At 22.7% G+C, this 12,590-nt stretch overlaps 1 protein-coding gene across 5 annotated transcripts in view; it reads left to right on the top strand.

The window, feature by feature from the left end:
* Nucleotides 1-12,590, top strand: part of LOC117168990 — an 85,246-nt gene that overhangs the window by 17,932 nt on the left and 54,724 nt on the right. For 4 of the 5 annotated variants that reach the window (XM_033355020.1, XM_033355017.1, XM_033355015.1 and 1 more), the window contains exons 3-4: nucleotides 2,623-2,682; nucleotides 11,853-12,194. In XM_033355020.1, coding sequence (XP_033210911.1) covers nucleotides 2,623-2,682; nucleotides 11,853-12,194 — 402 coding nt within the window. Of the gene's footprint in view, nucleotides 1-2,618; nucleotides 2,683-6,858; nucleotides 6,941-11,852; nucleotides 12,195-12,590 lie in introns of those variants that run through there. The other variant, XM_033355021.1, reaches the window with a different exon arrangement.

Here is a 12,590-nt window from a genome sequence, read left to right as displayed (position 1 = left end):
GGATCAATCTGAAAAATCTCTATCCCATCCACACACTACTCCTTTCCCCTGCCGAGTGAGTCACGCCTACCCCAAAAGGGAAATGGCTTAATGGTGTAATAACAATAATAATAATAAATCTAATTTGATTGATGATTCAGCTATTTTGGTTCAAAATTCTTAGTTTAGGTTGAATCCAACTGTGTTTGATTTAAAATTAAATCTTCGTTATTTATATATTATCAGCTACATTTTTTTTTTTGAGAATTCATCTATTTCGATTGAAAATTCATGCATTTTGTTAAAAAATCAACAATCTTATTCGGTTGAAAACCAGCTTTTTTGTGAAAAACTCATATTTTCGGTTTGAAAATGCAAAACTCGTCATTTTGCTTCGAAAATTCAACAATATAGTGGACATTTTTTTTCTTGGTTCAAAATTTGGGTTTTTGTTTCAAAATTTATATCTTTTGGCAAACAAATCTAATTTTGATTGATTTAGAATTAAAATATTATGATAGAAAATTAAATCGGTGAAAAATGTAACTATTTATTTGATATTTTACCTACTTTGTTATAAATGTAGTTTTTTGGTTCAATATTCATAATTTTAAATGAGTATTCATCTCTCATTACAAATTTAACTATTATTTTCAAAAATTATTTTTTTAATGGTGGAATATTTTGCAAGAAAAATCAACTATTTAGTGGGAAATCAAACTTTTTTTGTAGAAAATTCGTCTTTTTGGTTCGAGAATGCTAGAAACTTCTACTATTTGTTCGCAAATGTATTCTCTTTTTCATTTAACTGTTTTGTTGGAAATTAGTTTTTGTTTTAAAATGCTAGAAAATTTAACTATTTGGTCGAAAATTAACTTGTATATTGGAAATTTTTTTTTTTAGAAAATTCGTCTTTTTAGTTCGAAAATGTTAGAAAATTTAACTATTTGTTCGAAAATTTACCACTTTTTTTTAATTTAACTGTTTTTTGTTTTGGAAATTAGTCTTTTTGTTTGAAAATGCTAGAAAATTCAACTATTTGTTCGAAAATTAACTTCTTTATTGGAAATTTGATTTTTTTGCAGAAAATTGGTCTTTTTAGTTCGAAAATGCTAGAAATATGAACTATTGGTCGAAAATTTACTCCTTTTTTTAAATTTAACTGTTTTTTGTTTTGTTTTGGAAATTAGTCTTTTCGTTTGAAAAGTGCTAGAACATTCAACCTTTTGGTCGAAAATTAACTTCTTTATTGGAAATTTTCCTTTATTGATGAAAAATAAAATTTGTTGTATGAAAATTCAAATATTTGATTGAAAATATTCCTGAGCTTCGTTAAATTTGGTTTAATTTAAAATTTTTTTTGGTAGAAAGTATCAAACTTGGAAATGGATCCAAGCTTGTCAAAAATTAACTTTTTTTGTTGAAAATTTAACTATTGTAAAAAAATCACCTTTTTCATTTGAAATTGTTAGAAAATTCAACCATTCGGTTAAAAATTCATCTGTTTAGGTAAAAAGTCCTTTTGGCTTAAAAATAATTTTTCCCGGTAAAAAGAAATTTCATATTTTTCTGGTAAAATGTAAATGTTTGGTTAAAAGATGGGACTGAAAATCTTACTTTAACTAATGCCAATTACTTGTTTTAAATTAATTTTTAATAATTATCATCTTGATTACTTTGGCTCGGAACTGTAAATAGTAACAGTTACCAGTAACGTAACTGTGATTAGTTATTAAAAAAAACTTACCCAACGCTGATCAAGAATTAGGAATGCCACATAAAAGTACAGTAATGATATATTATATTTTAATATTTTCAAGGTCAAAATTCAGGGCGGAAAAATTGAGGAAAAAAATTTCCGGTTTTTTTCTGGGTTGCCACAAAATTTTCGCGACCACTGAAATTAGAAAATTAGAAATACTAAACCTGAAAATTTTTTCATTTTGAGTAATCATAACTGAACTGCAAATAAAAGCACTCAAAGTGGAACTCTTTTGAATTCAAGCTCTCAAAAAATTACAAATTTTGAACTTTTATAAATTAAAGATTTCAAGAGTCCCTGTTTAAAAAACAAATCCACGCTATTACTTTCAATGCTTTACATTGCAGAATGAATCTATAAATTTGTAAATGTTGAAAATGATATTATTTTAAGTGCAAAAACAGTCAAATATTGCTGTATGTTAAAAAAATCTAATAAAAGCGTATTGTAAAATAAATTAATGTGCAATTTTTATTACTCGCGCTACAGTAAATTTGAAAAAATCATTAATTAATTTATATTTACAGTTTATTAAATTAAAAAATATATATTAATCTATTTGAAACAATTAAAATTTTTATTTGTTCACATCTTCAAAACTACATTTGAAAATTCTTTAGATTGAAAACGCTTTGCCAATGAAGACCCCAATTGAAAATTTTTAAAGCAAAGCTTTTACAATTACGAATTGTAAACTAAATGATTTTATATTTGAAAAAGTTAAGAATTGAACCTAAAATTTAAAAAAAGGAGTGGAAGTGTCGATTTTTCTTATGCGCACTAATGCAGAATTTATTTTTTACTCTGATTTTAGGCTAAATTATACAGAAATTCAAGGCTTGTGAATTCTTTATAATAATGAATCAATCCATTTTTTGCAGAGATGGAAACGTTGAACGACATCCATGGAGCATGCCACCAGATCTCTGTCGCCTGAATAAGTAAGTGAACGAATTGTACAGTAATTTGGTGATTGTGAATTCTCTTTTGTTAAAGCTCCTTTTACACAAATCCAATACCTTCTCGGATGAGAATGATTAATAAAAAATGCAATTTTTCATTTTTGCTTATTTTTTGTACGGTTAAAATTTGAATTTTCAATTTTTCGAAAAAATTCAAAAAGTTGTTATGATAATCTTGTAGGGCTATCGAAAAATAACGTTTTTCTTTTCAAGAACTATGAACAAGTATGCAAAGAATTTTTGGATCATTAAAAAATGCGGTACCAAAAATGTTCAAAATGCGCTCACTTTTAGAATTTTTATCCAAAATGGCTGACTGACGAACTTGGCACTTAGAATGCGCCACATAGAGGACAGATTTTTTTGTATCTTCTTTGTGATCTTTTTCAAATGCACAGTTTTTGTCTACTCATATTTTATCGTAGCTTGCATAGTTTGGCCGAAAAATATAATTTTTGGATTTTTCATTATTTTGTATGCAATGTTGTAGGGAATTCAAATAGAAACATTTTTCTTATTTTGACGTTTTTCATATCGTGCGTTATTTGACTTAAAATGTTTATTTTCGTGTTTTTTTTTTTTTTTTTTTTTTTTTTTTTTTTTTTTTTTTTTTTTTTTAATTTTGTATATGCTATAACTTTTTGAATTCTATCAATAACGGACAGACGGACAGACATACAAGCAGACAAACACATTAGTAAAAAATTTGCGAATTGAAAATTTCCCAGATTTATAAAAATCCCTAATAATAAAATTCCCGATAGTCTATAATATTACCGAATTTGAAAATTCCCGACAGAAAATTGCCGGATTATAAAATACCCGAACTAGAAAATTCCTGAATTTAAACAATTACAAAAATTGTTATTTTTAAAAATAAAATAATGAAATATTTTTGTCAACGAACTTTTGAATATTTTCAATTTTTAAACTTTTTGTTTAAATTTAAAATAACAATAGTTAAAAAATATATATTTCTGAATGGAAAATGTTTTTTGAAAATCTTTCTAGTTTTTTTTAATTACAAAAAGTGTTCTTAAAAAATGAAAAGGTTAATTTAAAAAAAAAGTTTCGTTCGAAGCGCACGTGGTTTTAAATTAATTTTTGTACGCATTTTTATACGTTTATTGTTATTTTGAATTAAAACAATAATTTAAACAAACTTTAAAAATTAATAAAGATTTCTTAGATAAAAATACTTGATTATTTTATGCGTAATAAATAAATTATATTTACTAAAAAAAAACATTTTTTAATTGCTAAATTCGGGAACTTTATATTTCTGAAATTTTCCGATTCGGGATTTTTATATTTTCATCATTTTATTTGTACAACTGAATCATCCCGAAAAATAATAAGTTTATAATATTTTCGACTTTGGAAATTCCCGACAGAAAATATCTTTTTATTGTTATATTTACTGTTAGTCAATAAATATAATTTATTTATTAACAGCAAAATAATCAAATTATTTTATAACAAAATTTTCTTTAATGTTTAAAGAATTTAAACTTCTGTTTGAATTTAAATTAAGATTCATTTAAATAACTATTCTTCTCAATGAAAAAGTTTGTTTGAAAATCTGCATACTATTTTCAACAAAGTACAAAAAACATTATCAAAAACCAAGCTGGTAATTATAAGAAAAAAAATTAATTAAAAAACTTCGATATAATCAGTGCTGAATTGAATCCTGAAAAGTTTGGAAAACTCTATTTTGTTCCGAAACCTTTATATTCATTCTTTTATAAAACTTTAAAAAAATTATTGTCATTTAAAGTTCAAACAATAACTGAAAAATCTTTAAACATTAAAAAAATTCCTTTCATATAAATATTTTATTGTTTTATTTTGAATAAATTAATAACATTTTTTTTCAAACAATTTGTTAATTATTTAAATTTGGAAATGTTCTAGTTCGGATATTTTAAAATTCAGAAATTTTATTTCGGGAATTTCAAGGTCACAAACTATATTTTAGAATATCTCGGAATACTTTTTATTATTCCGTAAAATAAAACGTCATAAACAATTTTTCCAGAAAGCTTAAGAAACTTTTTTATTCCCTTCAAACATTTCAAAATTGTTTTAAAGTTTTATAATCTTGTAAATTTGAAAAATGTTGCTTTACAATCTTCTATGTTCTATTCATAAATTTTAAGACATCATTTGAAAGATTTTAAAATGTTTACTTTACATTATTATTATTTTTTAATGAAAAATCAATTACTAATGTCGCCTAAATCTCTTGAAAGTGTGAAAAAGTTTACAAATAGTGTGGTAACTAAATTCTGACAGCAAAATTATTTTCCAATATTAAAGAAACATTTACAATTAAAATTATTTTTTTTTTTTAAATAAATGTTTACACTTAAAATTCCTTATTTTTTAATTAAATCAAAATTCATTCATTCAAATTTAAAAAATACTATTTTCAAATTAAATAAAAATTCCTCATTAGAATTAAAATTCTTTTTTTCCAATTTCAGAAAATTAAAAAGTACAAATTGAAAACACCCGCATAAGTCAGTAAGAGGCGCAATATAATTGTGAATATAAATTTAAAATAATTATTTATTTTTTAGGTCAATTAAATATAACTTTTCTAAGAATCGTGAAAAATTCATTTTTTTTTTTTTTGTTGAACATTTCATATTTATCAAATCAAAAGAATGAATTTTCAATCATAAATATAATAGTTGATAATTTAAATAAAAAAGAATTTTAATTTTAAAACGAAAAGATTGATTTCATCTAAAAGGACGAATTTTCAACAAAATAGTTGAAATCTGAGCCAAACATTTTTTTGATTTAATTTCGAAGGGAAAATATTTAATACGGAATAAAAATTTCTAATAACTATTTATTTTTTTATTTTACAAGATTTTATCAAATTTTAAAAATAATTTGAGTTTGAAAGATATTTAGAACTTTTTGAATCCTGGAAAAAAATTAACAATTGTTTATGAATTCTTAAAATTTTTTTTAAATTTACAATATAAAAAAAAAATGTTGGATAATCTTTCAAATTTCCTTCAAATCTTCAAAAAACTATATTTTAAAAAATTGTGTAGAAATCATTTTAGTTATTTAGTTAGTAATTTAATCATTTCTTTTGAGATGATTTAAAATCTTGTTCAACAGTCTCTTCAAATAAATTTTGCAATCTAAAGGATCAATATTTAGTATATTTTTTGTTTAATTATTTCTAGTTTTTTTTTTTAACTTCTAAATATCTTTTAAAATTATTTGAATTTTTTCTACAATTTTGTATTCTTGCAAAATTGAAAGTTTGCTTTAAAATTTTCGATATTCATTTTGAAACTTTGGGACATCATTTGAAATATTTTAAAATATTATCTTAACATTAATTTAGCAAAATAAAAAATCCATGAGAATTTAAAGTTTTATTTCAAAATCTGAAAAAATATACACTTTGTTTAAAGTCTCTCCACAAAAATGTTAAATGCTGCAAAATTTAAAAAAAAACTGTTTTAAAATTAAAATGTTCGCTTTTATCAATAAAGTTTAAGAGCACTCAGAAATAAATTATATCATCGACTCAAATTAAAACTTTCAATTTCCTAAATTGATGGTGCTGAAAATGATTAATATTCAAATATTTTATTTATATAAATATTTGATATAAAATAGTTTATATAAAATTTGTCTTTATATAAGAATAAGTAGAATTAAAAAAATAATTGGATAAAAAATGTAAAAAAAGGATTTTAATTTTATAACACGCGCGCGCGTCTATTTTGACCGGCACGAAATGCGATCAGTTTTTCGGCGGATGTCGTAATGTCACAATGGTAATAATTAAAACTGATATTAGGCTGCAATAAATTATACTTTAGACGAAAATGCCAAACATACCATGTCAATTGTGTCGAATCTACGACTATGAAAGGTATAAAAAGTTACTTTTTAATAGCTTACATCGTTTTCCAGCATCAATTCTGCAAACTGAACCCGGCATAACCTCAATTTTTTGACGAAGACAATGTTTTGATGATGATCACGTGGTCGGCACTCACGATGTAAACAGAAAACAATCGCGGAAAAAATCACTTAACCATGACATCGATTAGGGACACTAGTTTCGTAATTTTTTTACTGTTTTTTCGGTCCGATTATTTACATTTGTTTCAGTTTCGATCAAGTCACACGCCGGTTCTTGAACTTTTTGCAAGATAAACAAAATGGCGACATGTCCTTGGCGGGAGGAGGAAAGGTACAATTTCAAAAAAATAACCTTTTTGGAAAAATTGACGATGTATTTATTAGTTTTTGGTTTTAAAAAATATATTTAACATTAATTGGAGACTCGATTGGATTTCACACAGATTACAAAAGATTCGACAATAATTTCAAAAGGCTTCAGTAACATTTTAAATATTTCTAAGAAATTCACAAAGATTCCCGAAGATTTTAACGCATTCACAGATTAAAAAAGATTTTAAACATTTCAACGATATTCACGACGATTTTGAAAATTTCCCAAAGATTTTTAGAAAATTTCAGCAGATTTCCCAAATATTTTAATTATTATAAACAATTTCACTAGCTCCAAAATATTACAAAACATTTTCGAAGATTTCACAAAGATTTAATAAGATTTTACACATACTTCGGAAAATTTCGCATATATATTAGAAATAATTTTAAAATTACAAGATTTTATACATTCTAAAAGATTTCAGAAAATTTTACCAAAATTTAAGGATATTTCGCAAAATATTTCAGAAATATTTTTTAAATTAAAATAGATTTCTCAAAAATATTGCTGAAAGATCGCATAGAAATTCATAAAGATTTTAGAAGATTTCACAGATATTTTAAAAATTATAAAAGATTTTAGGGGTTCCAACAGATTTGGCAAACATATTAGAAATATTTTTTAAATTGCAAAAAATTTTGCAGGTTCTGGAAGATTATTTAACAAAAATTAATAAAAATTATTTAACAAAAATTTCAGCCGATTTTACCCAAATTTCATAAGATTTCGCAAATATTTCAGAAATATTTTTAAAATTTACGATAGGTTCCAAAAGATTTCAAATATTCCAAAAGTTTTAAAAAGATTTTATAATTATTTTAAAAATTACAAAAGATTTTACAGGTTCTAAAAGATTTCAAATATTTCAGAAGATTTCACAAAGGTTGTAGATAGTTTTCATAGAAATGCGTAAAAATTTAAAAATAGTTCACAATGATTTAAGAAAATTTATAAAATTTTCAAAAAGACTTTTAAAATTGCAAAAGATTTCACAGGTTCTAGAAGATTATAAAAAAATAAAATATTTCACAATGATTGCAGAAGGACTTCATAGAAGTTCATAAATATTTAAAACATTTTTAATTTTTAAGTAAACTTGTTAAATATTGACGTATAAATATCAATTAAATAATTAGTATTTGTAGAAAAAATTTGAGTAAATTTAAAAGATATTCAGAAGTTTTGAAAAGATTTAAAATTAATTAAAAGCTTGAAATGATTTCAAGCAATTGAAAAAAGTGTGTGGAAATCTCTTAAAATCTTTTTAATTTTTCTGTTACAATAATTTTTCGAAATTATAAATAATTTCGAATATTTCTAGGAATCTCAAGAAATTTTTTTATTATTTTGAAGCCTTTCACAATTCCTAAAAAGATTCTAAATTTTTGGTTTGAAATCTGCAAAAATCTTCATTTAAATTCGGCTGTTGAAAATTTTTGATAAAAAACATTTTTATTTATTAAGTATATAAATTTTTATTTACTTGATCTGTACTTTAAGTAATAAAAAGTGAACAAAAATAATTTGAATAATATATTCTTAATTAAAGGATTTTATTAAATTAAAAATATTGTTTCAGTCTGAAATATTCCATTTTTAACCCAGTGAATTTGAAAATTTTCATTAAAAAATCGTTAAAATGTCGAAAAATGCTTAATTTGTAAGTGGAATTTTCAAATTTTCATGTATAATTTATAATTGAACATTTGTAGAAAATTTTTTAGTAATTTTAAGAGATATTTAGGAATTTTAAAAAGATAAAAAATTATTATACAAATTTTAGAAATTTTTCTTCAAATCTTCTGGAATCTTTTTTGAAAATTTTGTTCAAATCTTTTAAAAACTTCTAATATCTCTTAAAATTACTCAAATTTTGCCTACAAATAATAAAAGTTCAATTATTATTTATGCATCCAAGTTGTAAAAAAATTTCTAAAATTTGCAGGATTTTCTGAAAATTGTAGAAAAGAATTTAATTCATTTTGAAAGATATTTAGAAGTTCTAAAAAAATTTCCAAAATAATTTTAAATTTAAAACAACTTCTAGATTTTTCAAGATTTCGAAATAAAATTTTAAAATTTTTGAAGGATGTTTAAACTATTACTTGGGATAGAAATAATTTTTAGCTTCTAATTTAAGAACTTTTAATTTGAAAAATTTAAAATTGTTTAATTGAAAAGTGTTAGTATCTTCCATTTTATTTTTGAAGAATTTATTTATTTCTTGACCGGGAAATTTACAAATTTTCAGAAGAAAAATCTTTCCAAGTTTGATTTCAATAGTTTAAAAAAAAAATAATTGCAGTGTTGAAGCCTTAAACAATTAAAAATTAAAAGCGTTTAAAGTTGAAATTTTTTGATAAAAACAGTTTTATTTTAGCAAATGTATATATTAATAAATAAATAAAAAAATAATGTTTATAGTGGATCTGTACTTTAAGTATTAAAAACTGAATAATAATTTATTTATTTAGCAATATTTAAATATTCTGTTAAAATAATTTTTCAACATGAAAAATCATTTTCAATTTTTGTAGGAAAATTCAGAAAATGTTTTTATTCTTTTGGAGTTTAAATTTAATTTGAAATTTTTAATTAAGAAAAAGGGTAGTTATTTAATATTTAGCAATATTTAAATGTTAATTTAAGACTAGTAGATTGAAGCGAAATATTTAAAAGTAAACAATTTGAAACTTAATTGTTTGATTGCTAAAATTTAGGAAAGCTTTAAAATTGTAACGTTAAAATTTGTATTGTTCTATTTAAAAAATGTTGCATTTGTAAGCGAAATTGTTGAATTCTAATTTATAAATAATAATTGAACATTTATTATTTGTAGAAAAAATTTGAGTAAATTTAAAAGATATTCAGAAGTTTTGAAAAGATTCAAAATTAATTAAAAATTTAAACTGATATCAAGTAATTTAAACGAAGTGTGGAAATTTTTGTCAGAATTTTCCTACAAATTCTGCAAATTAAAAAAAAAATCCTTAATATCTTCGGGAGTCTTTTTTTGACAATTTTCGAAATCTCTTAAAATATTTTTAAATATTTTGTTAAAATAATTTTTCAAAATGAAAAATCATTTTCAATTTTTGCATGAATATTCAGAAAATGTTTTTATTCTTTTGGAGCCTTTCACAATTCTTAAAAAGCTTCTAAATTTTTTGTTTTATTCATTTGAAATCATTTCAAGGTTTAAATTAATTTTCAATCTTTTTAAAACTTCTAAATATCTCTTACAATTACTCTAATTTTTTCTACAAATAATAAGGATTCAATTGTTATTTAAAAATTTAAATTTTCAGGAAATTTGTTTAAATTCGCAGGATTTTCTAAAAGTCGTAGGACAGATTCAATTAATTTTATAAGTTATTTAGATGTTCTGAAAAAATTTCAAAAATAATGTTAAATTTGAAAAAATTTAAAACAACTTTTCTAGATTTCTCAAGATGTTGAAAAAAATTTAAAGCTTTTCAAGGATGCTTTAACTATTTAAAATGAAAATAATTTCACTTTTAATTTAAGAACTTTTAAATTGGAAAGCTTTTAAAATTTTAAAGTTGCAATTTTTATTGTTCTATTTAAAAAATATTTAATTTTTAAGCAAAATTGTTGAATTTTGATGTATAAATAATAATTGAACACTTCTTATTTTTAGACAAAATTTGAGTAAATTTAAGAGATATTTAGAAGTTTTAAAAGGATTCAAAATTAATTAAAAATGTTAGTTGATATCAAGTAATTTAAACGAAGTGTGTGGAGATTTTTTTCAGAACTTTCAAAAATAATTTTAAATTTAAATAAGAAACTTCTAGAATTCTCAAGGTTTTGAAAAAAAAATTTAAAGCTTTTCAAGGATGCTTAAACTATTTAAAATGAAAATAATTTAACTTTTAAGTTGAAAAAAAATTTTAATTTAAATTAAAAATTTTTTTAATTTAACTTTTAAATTAATGTTTCTAGTGTAAAATAACTTAATAATTTACTTTACATTTTTTTAAGTTTATTGATTGATTCTTTAATTTATAGCATTGAAAATGTTAACGTGGATTCATATTTTTGGAATTAAAATCTAAGTATTTAAATCCTATAATGTATGAATGTTAAAATTTCTGAATTTTGCAGTTTAAATTCATTAAACTTAAATTATTCAGTTGAAAAGTGTTAATACCTTCCAGATTATACGTGTAAATTATTGAGCAATTGAAAACAGCATTTTTGAATTCAAAAAATTTTAAACTTCAATTTAAACAATTGAAAATTCGTATAACTATTAACTATTTTCTTGAGAATTCTTTTTCTTTTGTCAAAAATCAGTTTTTTTTTCAAATCTTTTTTTTTATAGAAAATTAATCTTCTTGTTTGAAAATTCATCTTTTCGTTAAATATTCAAGTATTCCAGTAAACTATTCATAATTTTATCTGGAAATTAATTTTTTTTTGTAAATAAAACTATTTAGTTGAAAATGAAATTCATTTGTTAATAATTTATGTTTTTGGTTTAAAATGTTTCTATTGCAATTCAAGATTGCTCATTTTAATTGAAAATTCATCATTTTGGTTGAAAATTTGTTGTTCATTTTTGTGGAAAATTAATTATTTTATCTGAAAATTTAAGTATTCCAACTTAAAAACTTGAATTTAAAAAATTTTAAATTCAAGAGTTGCGCTTTGAATTCTTGAATTTATTTATATTTTTTTACTTGCAGTTTTAATGTTTAGAATAGATTTCAATTTTATTGACCCGGAAAAATAATTTGCGAACCCGAAAATGACCGTGAATTTTTGTCTTCGACTAAATAGGTCACCCTGATTAATTATTATTATTATTTTTTTTTTTTTGAAATAATGAATTTATTTGTAGTGAAACGTGTCGAATTAAGGCAATCAGGGCCTTTATGGATCGTAGAAAGAGTGGGACCGATCCTGGATGTTTGCTAATGACGAGTCCGGATAAAGAGTTCCATTTTAAGACATACGTGAAGAAAAACAATGAGAACAACAAGGTCAATGACGACAACAACTTTATTCCTGGGGTGCCACACATTCCACCCTCTGAACTTTTCGAGATCGGCTGGGTAGCGGGCACAGAGGATCGCTACCTGGAGTACATCTACGCCGAATGGGACAATACTAAAGTTTCCGTAAAAAAGCACACGCATCCAGACTGCGAAAATGCGATCAAAGCTGATCTCGCAGTTCTCACGTTAGTATTTATTTATCAATAATAAATAAATAAATAATCAGAAAATTTCTATTTATTATTATTTACTATTCAATATTAATTCTGTGCCTATTTCTGAATTGTTTTTTAATAATTTTCAAATATTTCAGGGTATTTTTAAAGATTCCGAGACATTTTTAATAAATTTCAATAATCTTAAGGGATTGCCAAGAATTTAAAGTATTTTAGGCAATTTTGAAAGATTCCAAAGATTTTTTTTTACTAGTTCGAATTTCGGAAGATATGGAACGATTTTACAGGAAAATAATTTTTTTTAAATATATATATTTCTAAAGAAAAAATCGAATTTTTAATTCTAAAAAAATAATAAAATTAAATCAGTGATGAACTGAATTTTGTAAAGTTTGTTTGGAAATG

The sequence above is a fragment of the Belonocnema kinseyi genome, chromosome 3 (genome assembly GCF_010883055.1).
Source record: "Belonocnema kinseyi isolate 2016_QV_RU_SX_M_011 chromosome 3, B_treatae_v1, whole genome shotgun sequence".
Taxonomy (NCBI): domain Eukaryota; kingdom Metazoa; phylum Arthropoda; class Insecta; order Hymenoptera; family Cynipidae; genus Belonocnema; species Belonocnema kinseyi.
The sequence above is the reverse complement of the archived record's forward strand: the minus strand, read 5'-3'. Positions and strand labels throughout refer to the sequence as shown.